Source organism: Oncorhynchus kisutch, linkage group LG23 (genome assembly GCF_002021735.2).
Source record: "Oncorhynchus kisutch isolate 150728-3 linkage group LG23, Okis_V2, whole genome shotgun sequence".
Lineage (NCBI taxonomy): Eukaryota > Metazoa > Chordata > Actinopteri > Salmoniformes > Salmonidae > Oncorhynchus > Oncorhynchus kisutch.
In genome coordinates, this window is record NC_034196.2 from 9,026,412 (window position 1) to 9,050,701 (window position 24,290).

At 43.8% G+C, this 24,290-nt stretch overlaps 1 protein-coding gene across 1 annotated transcript; it reads right to left on the bottom strand.

Moving 5' to 3' along the window:
• Positions 1 to 7,331: 7,331 nt before the first annotated feature.
• On the bottom strand, positions 7,332 to 24,247 carry LOC109868194 (huntingtin-interacting protein 1-related protein). The gene is made up of 32 exons (XM_020457631.2): positions 23,880 to 24,247; positions 18,719 to 18,782; positions 18,315 to 18,457; positions 18,069 to 18,125; positions 17,693 to 17,773; positions 17,420 to 17,496; positions 17,183 to 17,244; positions 16,955 to 17,095; positions 16,790 to 16,847; positions 16,626 to 16,701; positions 16,380 to 16,508; positions 16,207 to 16,262; positions 15,999 to 16,089; positions 15,702 to 15,885; positions 15,519 to 15,607; positions 15,331 to 15,447; positions 15,054 to 15,155; positions 14,722 to 14,916; positions 14,424 to 14,534; positions 14,123 to 14,317; positions 13,770 to 14,004; positions 13,574 to 13,681; positions 13,361 to 13,497; positions 13,103 to 13,213; positions 12,891 to 12,949; positions 12,468 to 12,561; positions 12,230 to 12,330; positions 11,941 to 12,046; positions 11,721 to 11,844; positions 8,840 to 8,901; positions 7,959 to 8,684; positions 7,332 to 7,775 (listed from the first exon to the last, which is right to left on the bottom strand). Exons 1-32 carry the CDS (start codon positions 23,964 to 23,966, stop codon positions 7,707 to 7,709), a joined length of 4,047 nt encoding a protein of 1,348 aa, XP_020313220.2. The 5' UTR covers positions 23,967 to 24,247; the 3' UTR covers positions 7,332 to 7,706.
• Between the last annotated feature and the right edge of the window lie 43 nt (positions 24,248 to 24,290).

The window sequence follows — 24,290 nt, forward strand, 5'->3', positions numbered from 1 at the left end:
TATGTGGTCAGATTGCAGTTTGTAATGCGCATGTCAGGAATATCAATCGGTTGAGGTCGCCGCTAGGGTGAATTTGAAAAATAAATAAAAACATGACATCTCAGTCTCAGTTGTGTGAGAAGAAGATATAGTTGTGATATTAATTGTTCTGACAGATTTAGTGCACGTCTATGGTAATTGAAGAGTCTACAGTTAAACAGTCTATGATCCGAAGTAATGAGGGGAAAAAGACTAGACATCACATAGGCATCCTAATTAATACCACAATATTAGAAATCAGATCAGTGTAATGCCTGGATTGTGTTAATTATACAAAGGATAACATTGACTGTGTGAAGCCACACTGAACTGCAGTATACTGTCAAATAAAAAGGCACAATATAATATAAACATGATCTTTAAACCAAAGCCATACAGATGTAGGATTTTAATTTGATCATCCTGTTGCAGGACACATTTCCTGCAATACACGACATGTAAAACATTTATTATATTTGAGGTTTAAAAAGGCTTCTGACGTTTGTAATTTCCACTTAAAAATGTCAGACTTGATTTTCCCATACGAAAAATGTACCAACCCCTACAAAAATGTCCATTCATTAAAATCCACATAACAATTTATATTTCCTGTTGCTGCAACATTATTTTCCTGCTGTAGCAAACTGGATCAAATTAAGATCCTACATCTGTAATAGTCAATCAAATCCATACATTGGTTTTATATGTAAACATACAATTCAATTAGGCTATAAGGCCTAACTCACAGATAAAACTATAAAATACAGACAGACAAACATACAGAAAATTAGGTTAACAACGCTTGTTTTCTTTAATTGAGTGAGTTAGTTCGGAGAAGGAGGAGAAAGAGGAGGGGGAGGAATTAGAGAGGAGGGGAATGAGAAAAAAGAGGAGAGAGGGAAACAAACACCAAGGTGCAATGGGAGGGGTTATGACATGGCTGCACGCTGGAACAAAGTGTTACTTTCCTCATAAAGCTCAAAGCAGTCAGCTCAGTTGCACAAAGTCTCTGGTCTAGTTGAGTTTCCTTACACCTAAAAACAACATACTCAGGTAAGTGGAAAGACAGAATGACCTGGGTTGGTGAAACTCTTTTAAAATAAATAGAATAAATGCAATGAGCTTTTCCAGTTTTAATGTTTCCACTGAGGGATAGTTTAGTTGATTTGGTCATAAATCAGTTTGTGAAGATATAGCTCACCACTACATTTGATATTAGTGCATACTTGAACACTGCATGATAATGTGTGACTTGAGGCAATATCATTTGTTGAAGTACAGTACTTCATGTACTTAGTGTGTAGATATTATTTGCTCTGTAAACTGGAATACCAAGTGTCCACATACTGTAGGTTTTTACTGTAAAAATTCAGATTAGATATAATTTCTAAAACTCATCATAGTCTATAAGATATGCACATGGGCACTGTTACTGTTGCATTGGAGGAGAAGTTTGAGGCACTAAAGTACTGGTGGCATGCCCCTCTCTTCCTGCAGCCCATATGAAAAAAGACTATAGTATACTACACAAAGTGTAGTATTTACTATAGCAATTACTGTAGTTAATTTTTGCAGATAATACTGTATTATTTACTATAGTGTTTTTGTTGAATTATATTTGACAATCTACTGGACAAATACTAAAAGAGCAAATTTCCCATAACCTGTATATACTATAGCAATTACTGTAGTTGATTTTTGCAGATATTACTGTATTATTTACTATAGTGTTTTTGTTGAATTATATTTGACAATCTACTGGACAAATAGTAAAAGAGCAAATTTCCCATAACCTGTAGGCAGGTAGGACTGGAGTGTGAATGAGTAGTTCAGTTCTTCTGCTTTTTCTATGACCTGTGGGGAGCACAATATGGTCTATACTTGGTATGTAGGTTTCTCACTCCTGGGTGGCACAAATTAAGATATGGGGGATGAGAATGGATGTAGTATATGCAAATTAAATACTTCAGCATTACTATAGTTTAAAAAACTGTAGTGTTTTTGCATACATTACTGTAGTATTTACTACAGTGTTTATTTGCGCATAATACTGTAGTATTTACTATAGTATTCTACAGTATACTACAACATTCTAAAGTAAGCACTACATAATCAAAGGATATTACCCTGTCGTACCCAATTGATGCCCCTGCTCGCCTTGTGATGATAACAACACTGAAGCTTTTTCTCAAATGTTTTATGGACATTTGAGAACACAGTGGGAGGGATCTTAGACCATTCCTCCATACATAATCTTTCCAGATCATTGATATCCTTCATCTGCACTTATGGACTGGCCTCTTAAATTCAAACCACAGTTTTTCAATGGGGTTCAAGTCCGGAGACTGAGATGGCCATTGAAAATATAGATTTTGTGCTCAATTCACCATTTCTTTGTGGATTTGATGTGTGCTTGGGGCTATTAGAAAAGCTTGTGGTCATCCGCACATCCTTAAAAAACATAGGTGCTGAGCTAATAAATAATACGAGTGAAGAACAAGAAGGCCTGCACACTCTTTAAGCTCCCAATTCACTGCTTCATTGAATGACTACGTTTTGATCCGAAACGGATCTTCGTCAGGTCCAACAAACAAACGGAGTGCTCACTTCCCCAAAATATACCCATTTCACCTAGCATGAGCATTACGCAGATGACGCATGGTGGGTGTGGAAACAATTCAATTCACCTTTGTGTGTAATCAATCATAATTAATCTCAGGGGGACATGTGTCTCATAAAGGAATATATACATACAAATGGGTCCAAGTTAAAACCTAGGCAACAGTAAAAAAGATTATGTTGGATACTGCTGAGATACTATAGATATAATACCAGGGACCTATTTAAAAAACAACTTGTGTATCTCTAATAATTTGATATCAATGAGATGGGCACATGTAGTAGTTACAGAATCGAATATATATGTTTATATGGATCGAAACGTAGTCAATAAAGCGGTGAATTGGGAGTTTAAGGAGTGTGCGGGACTTCTTGTTCTTTGCTTGGGGTTATTGTCTTGCTGGAAGATTCACTTTCGGCCAAGGTTCAGCCTCCTGGCAAACATGTTTTTGGCCAATTTAGTCCTGATACTTGGTAAAGTTCATGATACTGTTGACCTTAACAAGGGCCCCAGGACCAGTGGAAGCAAAATAGCCCCATAACATCAAAGATCCATCACCATATTTTACAGTAGGAAGTAGGTATTTCCTGCATATGCATTGTTCTTTTGAAGGCCAAACCCATCATTAGTGTGTGGCCAAAGAGCTCTATTTTCATGTAATCTAATCATAGCACTGCCTGGAGTTTGTTAAACGTCATTGGCACTTGGATTGGAACCAGTGCTATGGTCATATGGCACGGAAATAAAGGTATTTGGTCACGCACACCAGCGGTCTTTGACCTTGAAAGAACAATGCAGAAAATACCTAATCCCAACTGTAAAATATGGTGAAGGATCTTTGAGGTTACGGGGCTATTTTGCTTCCACTGGTCCTGGGGCCCTTGTTAAGGTCAACGGCATCATGAAGTTTACTGGATATTTTAGCTAAAAACCTGGTGACCTCAGCCAGGAAGCTGAACTTGGCCACAAATGGATCTTCCAGCCAGAGCCCGGCCTTAGCCTTTTGGGGACCCTAAGCGAGATTTGGTTGGGGGGGGGGTGCCGTTTTACAGCTAAATTCCTGCAATTCTACACATTTTGCCATGACCTATGCCATGTTAATATGATATACGAGTGAGAATTACTAATAAAATCAATGAGGGCGTCTGGAAGGTCATGGGAAGGGACAATAAAAGGCCACTTTAAAATGTCTATTTTTGTCACACAACACAATGCCACAAGTTTTGAGGGAGTGTGCAATTGGCATGCTGACTGCAGGAATGTCCACCAGAGTTGTTGCCAGAAAATGTAATGTTAATTTCTCTACCATATGCCGCCTCCAATATCGTTTTAGAGAATTTCACAGTACGTCCAACCGGCATCACAACCACAGACCACAGCCCAGGACCTCCACATCCGGCTTCTTCACCTGCGGGATCATCAGAGACCAGCCATCCGGACAGCTGATGAGACTGTGGGTTTGTACAACCAAAGATTTTTTGCACAAACTGTCAGAAACATCTCAGGAAAGCTCGTCGTCCTCACCGGGGTCTTGACCTGACTGCAGTTCGGCTTCGCCACCAACTTCAATGGGGAAATCAAATCAAATCAAATTCTATTGGTCACATACACGTTATTAGCAACTGTTATTGTGGGTGTAGCGTAATGCTTGTTTTTCTAGCTCCGACAGTGCAGTAAATCTAACAAGTAATATCTAACAAATTACACAACATATACCAAATACACACAAACCTAAATAGGAATGAATTAAGACTATACAGTAGGGCAAAAAAGTATTTAGTCAGCCACCAATTGTGCAAGTTCTCCCACTTAAAAAGATGAGAGAGGCCTGTAATTTTCATCATAGGTACACATAGGTACATGACAGACAAAATGGAAGAAAAAAAAATCCAGAAAATCACATTGTAGGATTGTTAATGAATTTATTTGCAAATTATGGTGGAAATAAGTATTTGATCACCTACAAACAAGCAAGATTTCTGGCTCTCACAGACCTGTAACTACTTCTTTAAGAGGCTCCTCTGTCCTCCACTCGTTACCTGTATTAATGGCACCTGTTTGAACTTGTTATCAGTATAAAAGACACCTGTCCACAACCTAAAACAGTCACACTCCAAAGTCCCCTATGGCCAAGACCAAAGAGCTGTCAAAGGACACCAGAAACAAAATTGTAGACCTGCACCAGGCTGGGAAGACTGAATCTGCAATAGGTAAGCAGCTTGGTTTGAAGAAATCAACTGTGGGAGCAATTATTAGGAAATGGAAGACATACAAGACCACAGATAATCACCCTTGATCTGGGGCTCCACGCAAGATCCCACCCTGTGGGGTCAAAATGATCACAAGAACGGGAGCAAAAATCCCAGAACCACATGGGGGGACCTAGTGAATGACCTGCAGAGAGCTGGGACCAAAGTAACAAAGCCTACCATCAGTAACACACTACGCCGCCAGGGAAATCCTGCAGTGCCAGACGTGTCCCCCTGCTTAAACAAGTACATGTCCAGGCCCGTCTGAAGTTTGCTAGAGAGCATTTGTATGATCCAGAAGAAGATTGGGAGAATGTCATATGGGCAGATGAAACCAAAATATAACTTTTTGGTAAAAACTCAACTTGTTGTGTTTGGAGGACAAAGAATGCTGAGTTGCATCCAAAGAACACCATACCTATTGTGAAGCATGGGGGTGGAAACATCATGCTTTGGGGCTGTTTTTCTGCAAAGGGACCAGGACGACTGGTCCGTGTAAAGGAAAGAATGAATGGGGCCATGTATCATGAGATTTTGAGTGAAAACCTCCTTCCATCAGCAAGGGCATTGAAGATGAAACGTGGCTGGGTCTTTCAGCATGACAATGATCCCAAACACACCGCCCGGGCAACGAAGGAGTGGCTTCGTAAGAAGCATTTCAAGGTCCTGGAGTGGCCTAGCCAGTCTCCAGATCTCAACCCCATAGAAAATCTTTGGAGGTAGTTGAAAGTCCGTGTTGCCCAGCAACAGCCCCAAAACATCACTGCTCTAGAGGAGATCTGCATGGAGGAATGGGCCAAAATACCAGCAACAGTGTGTGAAAACCTTGTGAAGGCTTACAGAAAACTTTTGAAGTATTGAGATAAACTTTTGTTATTGACCAAATACTTATTTTCCACCATATTTTGCTAATAAATTCATTAAAAATCCTACAATGTGATTTTCTGGAATTTTTCTTCTAATTTTGTCTGTCATAGTTGAAGTGTACCTATGATGAAAATTACAGGCCTCTCTCATCTTTTTAAGTGGGAGACCTTGCACAATTGGTGGCTGACTAAATACTTTAGTCAGTATATATATATATATATATATATATATATATACACATACATACGTATATTGTATATTGCTTCCAGCAAGACAATAACCCCAGGCCCACATCAAAATCCACAAAGACATGGTTAATTGAGCACAAAATCAACATTTTGCAATGGCCATCTCAGTCTCCGGACTTGAACCCCATTGAAAACTTGTGGTTTGATTTGAAGAGGCCAGTCCATAAGTGCAGATGAAGGACATCAAGGATCTGGAAAGATTCTGTACGGGTAATGGTCTGCGATCTCTCCCAATGTGTTCGCCAATGTGCATAAAATAGTTTTAGTAAAAAGGCTCAGTGTCATTGTCCTCGCAAGGGAAGGGTGCCAGAGTATTGAAAACGGGATCCAATAAGTATGACCCCCATCTTTATTAGATTTCTGTTTTTAATATGTGTTATTTCTCTGAGCAACTGTATTCATGTAACATAATATCATTTTCTATTTCTTTGAGCATACAATATACAGTACAGTAGCTCAGTATTTTTTGCTCATCTGTATCACGAGACGAAATAATTCAAATCATTCCGGACCCCACTGTATGTTGTTGTATTTTTCAAAGTGCAGGTACATTCCCACCGTGCATACTGTACCTATCCATTCTATACCTAACATACTGTAATGAATAACCAGTACGTTACATTCATCACCTCACTGTACGTAACACTACGTAAACACTGTATTCAGTACAAGTACACACTGCTCAGAGGGTAACTCGGGCGGGAAACAAGTGACACGGAGAAACACGAGAAGAGGAGGAGCGCAAAGATAGAATCTTCCAGACTACTCAGGAAGATCTGACCTGTCCATCAGTGTTTCTGGAAAAAGCAGGGATTCTCCTCAGGGAGGTGATGGTGAAGACTGACTGGATGTTAGGAGTGGCCACAGAGTCCATCAACAGGAAGGGCAGTGTGCTACTAAATCCTGAGAATGGATACTGGGAAACATGGCTGAGAGACTGGAGGAAATACGAAGCTCTTGGTGACTTTCCTGTTCCTCTCTCTTGACCCATAGACCCTCGAAGGTCGGGGTATACATAGACTACGAACAAGGCCGGGTGTGGTTTTGTGACCTGGTAGCTCGACACCATATCTACTGTTACATGGGCTGCAACTTTGCTGACACGCTCTATCCATACTTCAGCCCAGGGGTCAATCCCAGTCGCAAGAAAGCCCCATTGGTCATCTCTCCTGTCAATCACAAAGACTAAATCTACACTGCAGGACAAATGGAAAGGTATATATTCATTTAAAACGTCAGTTTATCTCAATACATGTTACAGATATCCAAATCTATGTAAAGTAAGTATACTCACATAAGAGATATTATGTAAAGACTAATAGGCGGCTGTACGTTGATTGGTTGTTAACCATGTTGTATTTTTAAGGCATTTGGACAAAGCGTTGGGATGTTGGTTTAGACACAATTCTTCCTACAAGCACTGCAGTGGTCAGTAAGAAATGACTGCTTTTTCAAATAGAAAGATAATACACATTCTTAAAAGAAGTAATAATGTTAGTAATAATAATAATATTATTAACCGTTATTTTACCCAGATTTTTTTTTGTAATCAAATAGTGTATCAAGACATTAAGAAATATTAAATACTACAATAAAGTTGCTATCTTGAAAAGGGTTGTTCTTCAATCAATGCACCGGAGTAAACTGAGTAAACTGCATATACAGTAGTTCACATGACAAGGTATGCAGACAGGTAGAATCTTCTCATTCTGGATTTGGGATTCTAACATTCCGGATTCTGGATTCCTCTGTTCCAGCCTCACCTCTTCGGAACTGCAACAGAGGAAAAACAGACCACCAATGACATCACAATTCCATCCTTATGGGAAGTCAACCTGGCTCCAATACAATCCCTTCTATCCTTAGGCCCTAGGCCCTTGTTCTGTTCGTATACCTATAACCTTAATGCCTGTGACGAGGATGATCAATACGACAGCCGGTAATAATGATTCATACCTTACTAAACAGGGTTCCTGTTTTCTGGAAGATGGAAGGTTTCTTTGAAGTGTGGGTTGGCTTGGCGAGTTCTACTGAGTTATTTGGAAGGGGAAGGGACTCGGGCTGGGACAGAGGTGGGGACAGAGGCGAGGGTTGGGAGAAGGGATTGGTGTTTACATACGGCTGGCTTTGAGAGTATGTTTGGGGAGGTGAGTAGGATTGGGTTTGAGAATACGATTGAGGTGGTAAGTAAGATTGGGTTTGGGATGATGAGTAGGATTGAGGTGGTAAGTAAGATTGGGTTTGGGATGATGAGTAGGATTGAGGTGGTAAGTAAGATTGGGTTTGAGATGATGAGTAGGATTGGGGTGGTGAGTAGGATTGCGTTGCAGGCTGTGAGTAGGATTCAGGTTCAGAGTAAGGCTTTGTTTGTGAATAGGGTTGAGTGTGTGAGTAGGACTTGGGTGGTGAGTAGGACTGAGCTGATAGTTGTGAGTCGGGTTGTGTCTGTGAGAAGGGCTGTGTGTTTAGGTAGGGCTGGGGCAGCAGGGTGGAGGCTGGTAAGAGGGTTGGAGGGGGAGGGGGTGGGAAGCTGTCTCCCCCGTCATCCCCGTCTCCCCCCTCCACCTCCACCTCCCCCCCGTGGGTTGTACCAGTCCCAGACAGCTGGTAGTGTCTCTTCCTCAGCTCTCCCAGACGAACTCTCTCCTGTTCCAGCTGATTCTCTAGCTCCAACACCTTCACCTACAGCACCGAGAATGGAGAAGAGGACGTTCACCTACACACACATCCAGTTGGTCACATGGAATAATATGTCCCTGGCCCCACACACACAAAACATACACAAACAGCTATAAGTGGCTGTAGGCAGAGCAGTACAAGCTGCTGCAATGACATACCTGAGACTCAATCTCTTGAGTCTTCACTTTGATCAGGGAGATGCCTGAGAAGTCCATGGGTTCTGGAGAGAAGCGAGGACAAGGACTCAGAACTCAGGGGTACAATACACCCAAACCATTATACAACATTTATTTTATACAATCCTCCACCCCATAGCTGCAGGAAGTAGTTTGGCGGTGGGGGTGCTGAAGAAAAAACTATGCCCTCACTGAAGATGTCTATATCTGTCCACTAATACAGAACTAGTAGACGTTCTTATCCACAGCTACAGTTGAAGTCGGAAGTTTACATACACTTAGGTTGGAGTCATTAAAACTCGTTTTTCAACCACTCCACAAATTTCTTGTTAACAAACTATAGTTTTGTCTAGTCGGTTAGGACATCTACTTTGTGCATGACACAAGTAATTTTTCCAACAATTGTTTACAGACAGATTATTTCACTTATAATTCACTGTATCACAATTCCAGTAGGTCAGAAGTTTACATACACTAAGTTGACTGTGCCTTTAAACAGCTTGGAAAATTCCAGAAATTGATGTCACGGCTTTAGAAGCTTCTGATAGGCAAATTGACATCATTTGAGTCAATTGGAGGTGTACCTGTGGAGGTATTTCAAGGCCTACCTTCAAACTCAGTGCCTCTTTGCTTGACATCATGGGAAAATCAAAAGAAATCAGCAAAGACCTCTACAAGTCTGGTTCATCCTTGGGAGCAATTTCCAAACACCTGAAGGTACCACATGCATCTGTACAAACAATAGTACACAAGTATAAACACCATGGCATCACGCACCGTCATACCGCTCAGGACGGAGACACGTTCTGTCTCCTAGAGATGCGAAAAGGGCAAATCAATCCCAGAACAACAGCAAAGGACCTTGTGAAGATGCTGGAGGAAACAGGTACAAAAGTATCTATATCCACAGTAAAACAAGTCCTATATCGACATAACCTGAAAGGCCGCTCAGCAAGGAAGAAGCCACTGCTCCAAAACCGCCATAAAAAAGCCAGACTACGGTTTGCAACTGCACATGGGGACAAAGATCGTATTTTTTGGAGAAATGTCCCCTGGTCTGATGAAACAAATATAGAACTGTTTGGCCATAATGACCATCGTTATGTTTGGAAGAAAAAGGGGGGCGCTTGCAAGCCGAAGAACACCATCCCAACCGTGAAGCACGGGGGTGGCAGCATCATGTTATGAGGGTGCTTTTCTGCAGGAGGGACTGGTGCACTTCACAAAATAGATGGCATCATGAGGTAGGAAAATTATGTGGATATGTTGAAGCAACATCTCCAGACATCAGTCAGGAAGTTAAAGCTTGGTCGCAAATAGGTCTTCCAAATGGACAATGACCCCAAGCATACTTCCAAAGTTGTGGCAAAATTGCTTAAGGACAACAAAGTCAAGGTATTGGAGTGGCCATCACAAAGCCCTGACCTCAATCCTATAGAACATTTGTGGGCAGAACTGAAAAAGCGTGTGCGAGCAAGGAGGCCTACAAACCTGACTCAGTTACACCAGCTCTGTCAGGAGGAATGGATCAAAATTCACCCAACTTATTGTGGGAAGCTTGTGGAAAGCTACCCAAAACGTTTGACTCAAGTTAAACAATTTAAAGGCAATGTTACCAAATACTAATTGAGTGTATGTAAACTTCTGACCCACTGGGAATGTGATGAAAGAAATAAAAGCTGAAAAAATGGTTCTCTCTACTATTATTCTGACATTTCACATTCTTAAAATAAAGTGGTGATCCTAACTGACCTAAGACAGGGCATTTTTACTTGGATTAAATGTTAGGAATTGTGAAAAATTGATTTTTTGCTAAGGTGTATGTAAACTTCCGATTTTTTCTGTACTTACAGTAGAGAGTGCATATATTTTCATACTGGTCCCCTGTGGGAATCGAACCCACAATCCAGGCATTGCATGCTCTACCAACTGAGCCACATCATCACATCATATCCTCACATCATATCATCACAAACCACTTGATGTCTCAATGTACTCAATTACTGTATTGGTCATTTTTTTCTTCATGGTGATAGAAAGTCTACAGGTACAACCCTAGATGACCAGCCTATGAACAATACAGTAATGTACATTTACATTAAGTGGTTTGTAAGGATGGTAAATTACTACTGCACAAAAAAGTGGTTGTTTTCCATGTTATTTGATCAAGAATGTGGGTGTTTTGTGTCTTTGCCCATAACTTTGCACTTTTGGATATAAATGTTTGAGGACAGGCTTTTGTACTTTGTGGATTCCATTAGAATGACATCACAGAGAAAGGATCAGGGCAACAACTCTTAATATTCCAACTATTGAATCCTGCAAGATACTCTTCTTAAATTATACAATTACCTTTTTTTTGCCAAAATGGAGATGCTGAAAATGTTTTGCCAGTGCTGCAGACGTCTATATTGGTCTGCTAATACTAGTAAAGGCCCAGTGTACTACTTGTGTGAATTTCTTATTAATATAGTCTCAGAAACTCAATCCTAGGCAACAGTGACTATGGTCTGGTTTCAATGACTCTTTTGGCAACTTCAATAAGAGAAAATAATTGTTCCCGTGTGGGTACTCTTCAGACAGACAACAGAATGTCACAATTCGAAACCAAAGTTTGCAAGGAAAACCTTTGCAGTGGCTTTAGGAAAGGTAGTTGATACAAACTAGACACGTGTGAAATGCCTTCAATAAAACTAACCGGCGTGATCTCCAGCTTGCTAGCTACTAGTTTGTATTTTAAGTGGCTAAGGTAGCAACGTAGGCATTGGACGTTTGCCAAGAGAGTCCGTCGTTGAAACCAGACCCTAGTCACGGTTGCCTAGGGTCGGGTTTGAGACTACCTTCCTCCTCTCCCTCTTTTCACCTCTCTCAGTGATCTGCCTCTGTCCGTGATTGGTGGAGGTCACCACTATGGCAGCCATGTCGTTGACGTGTCGCGAGGCCTGCTGCAGCGTCGACAGCTTCTTGCTGTTCCGGTCCGCTTTCACCTGTAGCCACGGCAACACAGGGGGAGACGAGGGGTCTATTGTCAAGTCAGCGAATATGAAGACGGAATCAGCTGTGTGTGTGTATATGTGTTGTACCTTGGAGGCAGCGACCAGCTGGGCGGTACTAGCAGCGATCTCATGAGAACAGACGATGAGCTCCTCGTATTTACCCCCGCTAGTTACCACCTTGTCAGCCGAGTCTCTGCCAGCCGGGAGAGAGAGGAAACAAGATATATCAATTTGTGTGGACAGAAAGTGGGTTTTACACACAAATATCTCAATTTTAGGATTCAGCCCTACGACAACGTGACTAGTATCACTGCTGTAACAACAGTCCGCTGTATATAGTATACATGTGTAATGTGTATATCAAGTCAGTACTTACAGCATCTGAGTGGCGCCCCAGCCCACTGACTTGGAGGCAGAGATGAGGCCTTCAGTCCAACAGGAGTTCTTAGCATAGAACTCCTTCACTGATGCTGCCCCCTGTGGAGAAAACACGTCACTGAGCCCAGAGCCAAATACAGATGTGCTCAACCTTTTGGAGGTCCACTATTTTGACTATGTCGATAAGTATGGAAGTACAGCCTATTCTAAACACAAATGTAATATTTAGAACTCACTCTGCCGCTTTCCACAATATCTTTCTGCAGGTCAGTGGCAGCGGTCACCAGCATGTGGATGGCCTTCATTAGGTCTGAACAGGAGCCAAGGATGCTGAGAGGGAGAGAGAGAAGAGGAGAGAAATTGAGAGGAAGACAGAGAAAAAGCATATTGACTCTGTAAGCTACAGTGATAGCTCCTCCAGCACATAACGTTAGTTAGTAAATACAGAGTTATTGTTGAGTTAATCCACTGTGTACTGTTGTGTTATGTGTTCCACTGTGTTCTGTGATCTACTATGTACTATTGTGTTTTGTGTTCTGTGTACTATTGTGTTCTATTGTGTACTATTCTGCTCTGTGTTCTACTGTGTACTATTTTCTTCTGTGTTCTGTGACATATTGTGTAGTATTGTGTTCTATGTTCTACTGTGTTTCGCTGACCTCTGGTTGACCTCCAGTTTGACCCCAGATGTGTCTCTCCTGGCCTGGTTCAGGATCTCCTGTTCACAGCGTGGGTAGAAAAGACATGAGGAATGTCCTCAACAATGACATGCTCTGTGTGTGTGTGTGTGTGTGTGTGTGTGAGAGAGAGTGTGTGTGTGTGTGAGAGTGTGTGTGTGTGAGAGTGTGTGAGAGTGTGTGTGTGTTCTTACGTCCATGCGGAGTACAGCCTCCTCTATTGCAGTAGAGGTAGCAGTCATCTCTTTATCAACCATTTCCCCCAGCTCCTCTTTTAGAACATCCTGCCCTTGAAGACACAGATCCTACAGGAAATACACTTCCATTACATCCTGTCCTATCCTGCATTGACACAGAATGGCTGCCAGTGCACTGACCACAGAATGTTGCTCTCAGCAGGAATGCTTATTCCACTAGCTGCAGTTCTCCGTGTGTGATGACCCCGTCCGTACCTGTCCCATAGTGAGTATACGTCGCATTACATAGCGTATCGTAGTAGGGTCGGCTCTCTGTAACGTGGCTCTGGACTTCAGCTCGTGTAGGAACTGCAGACAGTGAGTGGAAGCTTCTCTACAACTGTCAGTCAGACCTAGAGGGAGAGAGAGAAAGGGATGAGTGTGTGTGTTTGTGAGCATGCTTGCGTGCGTGCAGTGTGCGTCTCTTACGGTCGGCCTGGTCAGTAGGAGCACTGTGTGCTGTAGCTCCTCCGTTGACGATGGTGTCAGAAGCTAGATGGGAGAACTGTGTCACAGCCCTCAGAAGACCACTGGCATCTGAGACAGACAGGACAGAGACATGAGATTATACCCACACACACACACAAACATGCATGCCGTGCGCACACACAAGGTGGTTACACACCATCCATATTTCCAAGGTAGACCATGTGACTCTGCTGCATCTTGTCCAAAGAACCCAGGGTGATCTCAGCTCGGTTCACCAGGTAATCTGGAGAGCAGGTGCAGCGTACGTGTATGGGGTCGTCCAGTTTGGACACAGCGTCCAGTATGATGCCTTCAGCCTCCACCACGGCACACTGGAGCAGACAGAACTGTTCCTCTTGCAGCTTCCTGGTCAGCTCACCCTCACGAGATGCCTGGAGTAACACACACACACCGGAAAGATTACAGGTTAACACACCTATACGCGCATGCTCGTATGTGTGCACAGAGACAGGTATGCACGCACAACTGCTTCACACACACAGCCCATACCCGTTGCTGTAGTTGTTGCCTCAGACTGGCCATCTCTCTGGATGTCCTGTCGTTGTCCTGCTCCAGAGAGCTGCGTTGGAGCTGCGCCTGCTGCCTTAAAGAGGACAGCTCAGCATCTTTCTCCTTCACAGAGCGCAGCAGCCCCTCTCTCTCGGTCTGGAGACCCATCAGGGCACTGTTCATCTGAGAACCAGTCTGAAAGGGGAGACAGATACATAAACATGTCTCTCAACCTTATTTGTATCAAGGACTGACAAGTATAGGGTCTCCATTTGCTAGGGACCAGCAGACAGGTTCCTACCATCTCCTTGTTCTGCAGGGCATTGTTAGCACGTGACACCTCTGCTCGACTCTGCTCCAGCTCTCGCTTCAGTCTGTCAATCTCCACTCTCTGCTCCGCGTTTATAGCCAGCTGTAATCTCACACACACACACACACACACACACACACACACACACACACACACACACACACACACACACACACACACACACACACACACACACACACACGTCAATTCATCAGAATGTCCTCCAATGTCTTACTACGCAGCACAAGTTCGACTTCAAGTTCAAGTCTAGTGTGTCGACAGCCCATACCTGTTGCTGTAGCTGTTGCCTCAGGCTGGCCATCTCTCTGGCTGATCTGTCCCTGTCCTGCTCCATGGAGCCGTGATGGAGCTGAGCCTGCTGCTGTAGGGAGGACACTTCACCCTCTTTCTCCCTCAAACAGCGCAGCAGTTCCTCTCTCTCTCGCTGGAGACCCTGCAGAGCACCAGTCATTTGGGAACCAGCCTGGGGAAGCGGGAAGAGTTCTGATTGGTTCAAGAAGGACACACAAAATAACAAAAGGGTAGAGTCGAGTTTGAGAGACGGAAAAACACTGTCCCGTGCTTCTACCTAAATAAGCCTACCATGTCGTTGTTGCCTACCATCTCTTTGTTGTCCAGGACACTGTGGACTTCACCCAACGCTGCTCTCTGGTCCAACAGCTCTCTTTTCAGCCGATCCATCTCCTGCTTCTGCTGCTCCAGCTACAAAGACAGGACAGAGAAAACATGCAGAGAAGTCAGGAAACACAAGGACAAACATCAACAATTGTTAAACCTTACAAGAGTAAGAATCATCCTGGTGAAATAAAACCTGAACCTGCTCCATATTTGCTACAAACTCTAGGGGTTAGAGGTCAGGGGTTAATGGTTATAGTACCTTGAGTCTATTCTCCTGTCGAAGGTGGTCCACCTCGCTGGCCAGCTGCTGTTTGGCCGTGGCCAATTCCTCCTGGTTCTGCTGGGTGCTGGACAAGAACCGGACTGTCTCTGCATTCTGAACACACGCACACAATATTGTGTCAGCTCCCAAAAGGCATAGAAATTCCCAGTGTGCAGTGTCTGTACCTTCTTCAGTAGATCAGCGTGGCTGGTGACCAGTTCAGCGTGTCGCTCTTTGAGCTGAGAAAAACGCAGCTCAGCTGCCTGGGCTCGACCTGTAGGGGGAGGATGGGGTTAATAGGTGTGTGTGTGTGTGTGTGTGTGTATGTGTGTGTGTGTGTGTTTGTGTCCGTCCGTGTGTATACTCACCATCAGCCTCCTGGTATCCAGCCTGTACCCCTGGTAGGGCGGCGGTGGCCTGTCGTAAGGCCCCTACTTCCATGCGCAGGTGTTCATTGTCCACCAGAGCCATCTGCTTATGGGTCCTCTGGTCCTCCAGCTCTGCTTCCAGCCTGTTCACCTGAGACTTCAGCTGGGTCACACACCTCTGAGCCTAGGGAGAGAGGGGTGGGAGGAGGGGTCAAACACACACATGCATGCATTCTGAGTCACTCCTACACCTGCACACAGACAGACAGAGACACGCAGGCAAGCAAACACACACACCTCCGTTTTGAGGAGCTGCAGCTCTGGTTTAATGACCTCCAGCTCCTTCCTCAGAGCCTCTGCCTCCGTCAGAGCTGGAGACGGAGATCTTCTGAGGGATACCAGAGGCAAACCAGAAACGGTTATTATTTCACAATCATTTCTCCTCAAAAATGTGGTTAGACAAGTGTTTCATTAGCTCAGTGAAAAGAGAAGATCTTTCATTTACCTTTGATCAAATCCAGCATCAGGAGCTCCCAGCTGGCTTAACATGTTGTACGGTTGCTGTCGAACAAATGGATGCAGACAGTTATGAGGCAATTGGTAATTATCATGTAAATAACAACACTAGGTTCAATAGCAAAGTGTAAAATAAAGTAATGGGAGAGTGTCCAGTCGTACCTGTGGTGTTTGGCTGTAGTCTGGCTGCGGCGCCGCATCGACTTCTTCATAAGGCTCCTCACTGGGCATCACCACCACCGGCCGCACGTACTCCGCCAGCGCAGAGGCACGCAGGAAGTTCGGAGGAGACTACAGGTGTTGCACACACACACACACAAGTGAACATACGGAACACAGAGATAGAAAAGGAAAACAGGTATTGGTGGGAATGACCAATTCCCCACAAACACAAAATACGTGGCTTACATCTGGCAGGTCAGGGATCTGAATAACCTTTTTGAAGAACTCCGTCTCTCTGGCTCGATCAAATAACTTAGTGAGGCTGGAAGACAACAGGGCAGATCATTCAAACCATACGCCGTGCATACCGGTGCACACACACAAGACAGTCGATAGTTGTGTAGGCAAACCTGTTGAACAGATCACGGAATCTCTCCCGGTGTCCGAGAAGAGAGTCAGCTGAAACACCTGGAACACAGAGCAGGACCACACATGTCTAATAGACGAGTACAGGTCAGATTTAGAAATCCAGAGGGCTACAGGCCTGGGGTTTTGTGTATGCGCGTGTGACTGACAGCTGTGCAGTTTGAACAGTAGTTTGACAGAGAAGTGGTAGACCCAGCTGCAGTCCAGTATAACAGGAATTAGAGGTCCCAGGCGACACTGTCCGGCCGGGGTGGTGGACTTGCCAGCGTTGGCATCCAGCTGCCGCCAAACTGTTAGGAAGACACAGATGGTTATGGCTTCATTCAACTGAGAATCAATGCATAAAGGAGAATGAAAGCCTTAGCTGAAAGACCCACCTGTCTCTGACATTTTCAGAGCAGCGTCCAGGTAATCTAACAGCTCATGAGTCATATCAAATCTGTAGAGAAGAGAACCCCTTACAGTGAACAGCTTAACAGAGATCACTGTTACCACCTGCAAATGTAGCTCACCTCAGAAACAGCTCAGCAAACCCTGATTTGGTGTTGAGAAAGACATTTGCACCCATAGCATCATAGGAGGTTTTGGGGTACAGTATGGTGCTATTGACTCACATTTTGTTGACGTCAGTTCCTGCCTCTCTCTCCACCGTCTCGTCTGTGGCCTCCAGGTTACCTGGAATAACCTTGTGCTGGGGAAGAAAGAATCCATGTACATACCAGAAAGGTTTGTCTGCAGGAGAAAGTGTTGGCCCCACGACAACTTTGATGTTACTAATCTACTATTAGTTAACATAATAGCACCTCCCCCAGTACAGAGAAGGCAATGTCATCACAAGGATACAGTAGGTTCTAGGTGGTATATATATGCAATGCACAGGGTCTCACCTTCACATGGAACTCCATTTTGAGGGACAGGAACTTGGCCGAAAGGGACACAATATGGCCGTACCTATCATGCAAGTTCCCCTGGAAATACATATGGTCATAAATCCACTGTCATCATAATTGTTTTATTTTGTTTTACCTTTATTTAACTAGGCAAGACAGTTAAGAACAAATTCCTATTTGCAATGGCGGCCTTGGAACAGTGGGTTAACTGTCTTGTTCAGGGGCAGAACGACAGATTTTTACCTTGTCAGCTCGGGGATTCGATTGAGCAACCTTTCGGTTACTGGCCCAACGCTCTAACCACCGCCCCAAAATACGTCCTAAGTTTCAATGTCATCAACTCCTGTAAAGGTAGCGTCAACCGAGTACTCACCCAGAGTACACCCATGTCTTTGACGTTCCTGCTGTATCTATGAGAGTCTCTCACAGCCTGAGGAACACACAGGGGAGAGGAGTCACTCACAGGACCTTACAGCAAGGAGACTCCAAAGATGTGACACTGGATATACAGGGAAGTTTGGCAGGAAGAAGAGAAGGAAGAGATAGAAGAGGAGAAGAGATCTCATGAAGGAAGAGATACAAGAAACGCAGTATGGGGGACATGAATGGGATGACTAACGTTATGGTGCCCGTCCCGGAGGACTTTGTGCAGCATGTAGCAGAACTTCCAGCTGACGATGGCGTTGGAGGAGAGCGGCAGGTTGATGATGAACGACCAGAACGTTGTGGCTCCGCCCTCCTTATGGGTCCCCATGATGATGTCGGCACCGTCGTCAAGGAGGAACCAATGATGTATATAAAACACACCAGACAGACAGACACCCCCGCAAGACCAAGAAACGAACAAATATTTATTACATCTCAAATCATGGGTGTGAATATGAATAGGCCTGGGAGGAATGGTAAATGATACATGTTATCAAAACATGGTGGATATACTTAGAGGTAGCCTCACACACACATTTCTCCAGATGGTTGGAGTGTGTTTAAAGGGCGTGTCTAGGACATGTTTGGAAAGGATACTGCGTGCATATTTCTCCTTCAGCGGTGTCTCACTGGAGGTGATGCTTTTACTGATGCTGTGGAGCTGAGTGGAAGAAAGGAGACTCACATTAAGCATCTCAAATCCAAAATTAAATCTAGATTCGGCTTCCTATTTCACAAACAAAGCCTCCTTCACTCACACTGCCAAACATACCCTCATAAAACTGACTATCCTACCGATCCTCGACGATATAATTTACAAAATAGCCTCCAACACTCTACTCAGCAAACTGGATGCAGTCTATCACAGTGCCATCTGTTTTGTCACCAAAGCCTCATATAACACCCACCACTGCGACCTGTATGCTCTCGTCGCCAGACCCACTGGCTCCAGGTCATCTATAAGTCTTTGCTAGGTAAAGCTCCGCCTTATCTCAGCTCTCTGGTCACCATAACAACACCCACCTGTAGCACGCGCTCCAGCAGGTATATCTCCCTGGTCATCCCCAAAGCCAACACCTACTCTGGCCGCCTTTCCTTCCAGTTCTCTGCTGCCAATGACTGGAACGATTTGCAAAAATCGCTCATATCTCCCTCACTAACTTTAAGCATCAGCTATCAGAGCAGCTCACCGATCACTGCAGCTGTACGCAGCCCATCTGTAAATAGCCCATCCAACTACCTACCTCATCCCCATATTGTTTTTTTTTTTTTTTTTTTGCACACTAGTATTTCTACTTGCACATCATTATCTGCACATCTATCACTCCAGTGTTCATTTGTTAAATTGTAATTACTTTGCTACTATGGCCTATTTATTGCCTTACCTCCTTACTCCATTTGCACACACTGTATATCGATGTTTCTATTGTTTTTGACTGTACTTTTGTTTATCCCATGTGTAACTCTGTGTTGTTGTTTTTTGTCGCACTGCTTTGCTTTATCTTGGCCAGGTCACAGTTGTAAATGAGAACTTGGCCGACCTGGTGAAATAAAAATGTACAAATAAAATGACAGCTTTGCACTCTTGGAATTCCCTCAACCAGCTTCATGAGGTAGTCAGATGGAATGTACTTCAATTAACAGGTGTGCCTTGTTAAAAGTTAAATTAGTGGAATTTCTTTCCTTCTTAATGCATTTGAGCCAATCAGTTGTGACAAGGTAGGAGGGGTACACAGAAGATTTTTTTTATTTTTTTTATTTCACCTTTATTTAACCAGGTAGGCTAGTTGAGAACAAGTTCTCATTTGCAACTGCGACCTGGCCAAGATAAAGCATAGCAGTGTGAACAGACAACACAGAGTTACACATGGAGTAAACAATTAACAAGTCAATAACACAGTACAAAAAAAAGAAAATAGATTCTATATACATTGTGTGCAAAAGGCATGAGGAGGTAGGCGAATGATTACAATTTTGCAGATTAACACTGGAATGATAAATGATCAGATGGTCATGTACAGGTAGAGATATTGGTGTGCAAAAGTATGGGGATGAGGTAAGTAAAAATGGGTGGGCTATTTACCGATAGACTATGTACAGCTGCAGCGATCGGTTAGCTGCTCAGATAGCAGATGTTTGAAGTTGGTGAGGGAGATAAAAGTCTCCAACTTCAGCGATTTTTGCAATTCGTTCCAGTCACAGGCAGCAGAGAACTGGAACGAAAGGCGGCCAAATGAGGTGTTGGCTTTAGGGATGATCAGTGAGATACACCTGCTGGAGCGCGTGCTACGGATGGGTGTTGCCATCGTGACCAGTGAAGATAAGGCGGAGCTTTACCTAGCATGGACTTGTAGATGACCTGGAGCCAGTGGGTCTGGCGACGAATATGTAGCGAGGGCCAGCCGACTAGAGCATACAAGTCGCAGTGGTGGGTGGTATACGGTGCTTTAGTGACAAAACGGATGGCACTGTGATAGACTGCATCCAGTTTGCTGAGTAGAGTGTTGGAAGCAATTTTGTAGATGATATCGCCGAAGTCGAGGATCGGTAAGATAGTCAGTTTTACTAGGGTAAGTTTGGCGGCGTGAGTGAAGGAGGCTTTGTTGCGGAACTCTTGATTTGATTTTTGATTGGAGATGTTTGATATGAGTCTGGAAGGAGAGTTTACAGTCTAGCCAGACACCTAGGTACTTATAGATGTCCACATATTCAAGGTCGGAACCATCCAGGGTGGTGATGCTCGTCAGGCGTGCGGGTGCAGGCAGCGAACGGTTGAAAAGCATGCATTTGGTTTTACTAGCGTTTAAGAGCAGTTGGAGGCCACGGAAGGAGTGTTGTATGGCATTGAAGCTCGTTTGGAGGTTAGATAGCACAGTGTCCAAGGACGGGCCGGAAGTATATAGAATGGTGTCGTCTGCGTAGAGGTGGATCAGGGAGTACAGGAGAGGGCTCAGAAGATAGCCCTATTTGGTAAAAGACCAAGTCCATAATATGGCAAGAACAGCTCAAATAAGCTAAGAGAAACGACAGTCCACCATTTCTTTAAGACATGAAGGTCAGTCAATACGAAACTTTGAACGTTTCTTCAAGTGCAGTCGCAAAAACCATCAAGCACTATGATGAAACTGCCTCTCATGAGGACCACCACATCAAAGTTGACCCAGAGTTACCTCTGCTGCAGAGGATAAATTCATTAGAGTTAACTGCACCTCAGATTGCAGCCCAAATAAATGTTCACAGAGTTCAAGTAACAGACACATCTCAACATCAACTGTTCAGAGGATAGCCTTCAAGGTCAAATTGCTACAAAGAAACCACTACTAAAGGACACCAATAATAAGAAGAGACTTGCTTGGGAAAGAAAACCAGCCCCGTCACGGACCAGGATGTCTTGCTCCCAGACAGACTAAACAACTTCTTTGCTCGCTTTGAGGACAATACAGTGCCACTGACACGGTCCGCTACCAAAACCTGCGGACTCTCCTTCACTGCAGCCGACGTGAGTAAAACATCTAAACGTGTTAACCCTCGCAGGGCTGCAGGCCCAGACGGCATCCCCAGCCGCGTCCTCAGAGCATGCGCAGACCAGCTGGCTGGTGTGTTTTACTGACATATTCAATCAATCCATATCCCAGTCTGCTGTTCCCACATGCTTCAAGAGTGCCACCATTGGTCCTGAGCTAAATGACTACCGCCCTGTAGCACTCACTTCCGTCATCATGAAGTGCTTTGAGAGACTAGTCAAGGACCATATCACCTCCACCGTACCTGACACCCAAGACCCACACCAATTTACTTACCGCCCCAGTAGGTCCACAGACGATTCAATCGCAACCACACTGCACACTGCCCTAACCTATCTGGACAAGAGGAATACCTATGTGAAAATGCTGTTCATCGACTACAGCTCAGCATTTAACACCATAGTACCCTCCAAATTCGTCATCAAGCTCGAGACCCTGGGTCTCAACCCCGCCCTGTGCAACTGGGTACTGGACTTCCTGGTGGGCCGCCCCCAGGTGGTGAGGGTAGGTAACAACATCTCCACCCCGCTGATCCTCAACACTGGGGCCCTACAAGGGTGCGTTCTGAGCCCTCTCCTGTACTCCCTGTTAACCCAGGACTGCGTGGCCTTGCACGCCTCCAACTCAATCATCAAGTTTGCAGATGACACTACAGTGGTAGGCTTGATTACCAACAACGACGAGATGGCCTACCGGGAGGAGGTGAGGGCCCTCGGAGTGTGGTGTCAGGAAAATAACCTCACACTCAACGTCAACAAAACAAAGGAGATGATCGTGGACTTCAGGAAACAGCAGAGGGAGGACCACCCTGTCCACATCGACGGGACAGTAGTGGAGAGGGTAGTAAGTTTTAAGTTCCTCAACGTACACATCATGGACAAACTGAATTGGTCCACCCACACAGACAGTGGTGAAGGCGGAGCAGCAGAAATTCGGCTTGTCACCAAAAGCTCTCAAACTTCTACAGATGCACATAAGGCTCTCCAGAGGGCAGTGACGTCTGCACAACGCATCATCGGGGGCAAACTACCTGCCCTCCAGGACACCTACACCACCCAACAACCACCCGAGCCACTGCCTATCATCCAGAAGGCGAGGTCAGTACAGGTGCATCAAAGCAGGGACCGAGAGACTGAAAAACAGCTTCTATCTCAAGGCCATCAGACTGTTAAATAGCCACCAGTAACATTGAGTGGCTGCTGCCAACATACTGACTCAACTCCAGCCACTTAAATAATGGAAAAATGGATGTAAAAGATGTATCACTAGCCACATGTTTACAAACCCTACATTACTCATCTCATATGTATATACTGTACTCGATACCATCTACTGCATCTTGCCTATGCCGTTCTGTACCATCACTCATTCATATATCTTTATGTACATATTCATCCCTTTACATTTTTATGTATAATATAGTTATTGTGAAATTGTTAGGTTAGATTACTCGTTGGTTATTACTGCATTGTCAGAACTAGAAGCACAAGCATTTCGCTACACTCGCATTAACATCTGCTAACCATGTGTATGTGACAAATAAAATTAGATTTGAAGACTGTTGGAACAGCATTCCAGGTGAAGCTGGTTGAGAGAATGCCAAAAGTGTCATCGAGACAAAGGGTGGCTACTTTGAAACACTTTTTGGGTTACTACCCAATTCCATGTGTTATTTCATAGTTTTGATGTCTTCATTATTATTCTATAATGTAGTAAATAGTAAAAATAAAGAAAAACCCTGGAATGAGTAGGTGTGTCCAAACGTTTGATCGGTACTGTACACCTTTGAGAACAATGGGACAATGAGAGACACAGCACATACTATTGATAAGCAGAACTCGAAGAATAGTTGTGTTCAAAGTGAGGCATGGCATGAGGAAATAAGTGTACTACATTGTTATAACTCCAAAGTTTTTCCCAGTTCCTTTTGAAGAAGTTGGATTGTAAAAAATATATCTGTTGTTGAAATGATATTCATGATACAGATGTTTCTGGAGTAAATTATATATCTTTATCTGACTAAAATGTACTCATTATAACACAATTAATACTGAAATAAAAACAGAGATATGTGTATGTTGTCACAGAAATACATTATCCAAAGATATGTTCACACACTAATCACCATACAACCTTGACACAAACACAATCCTAAATAATCATTGATTTAAAATAAATCTGTAAATGAGGGAACTTTTTTTTTCTAAAACAAAAAAGGTTGGATATAAGTTTACCTGTAGTTTTCCAAACTGTTCTTTCTCCGCAGCCAATTGCTTCTCTGTTTTATTCTCGCTTTTGTTTTTCGGTTTACTCGAGCTCATTTTGCCGGTGTAATCCACTGGGATGAAATGACCCGACTACTTGCTGTCCCAGCCACCCACACTTGCAGTTTGCCGATACCTGTCTGCTCTGGGTTGTCAATCTACAATGGGGATGGCACGTCAGAATCACGCGACGCGCAAACCGGTGTATCAATACCTTCTCCGATCAGTGACAGAGTGAATGATAGTAGTAGCAAATTACAGGTGGAAATACTGTATTAATGAATGGACATTATTTATTCTCTAAATTATATGCTGAGGTCGTTTATTTTTGCGCAACGCACTGTGCATTCCTGCGCGTAATCTTTTGCGCAATCTTCATTC

Coding starts and splice junctions, on each gene's coding strand:
- LOC109868194 (XM_020457631.2), bottom strand. CDS start 23,966: ATGAGCTCGAGTAAACCGAAAAACAAAAGCGAGAATAAAACAGAGAAG. Junction 18,458..18,718: donor GAAGGAGAAATATGCACGCA/GTATCCTTTCCA, acceptor ACGACGGTGCCG/ACATCATCATGGGGACCCAT. Junction 14,917..15,053: donor TCCTGGACAACAAAGAGATG/GTAGGCAACAAC, acceptor CCGCTTCCCCAG/GCTGGTTCCCAAATGACTGG.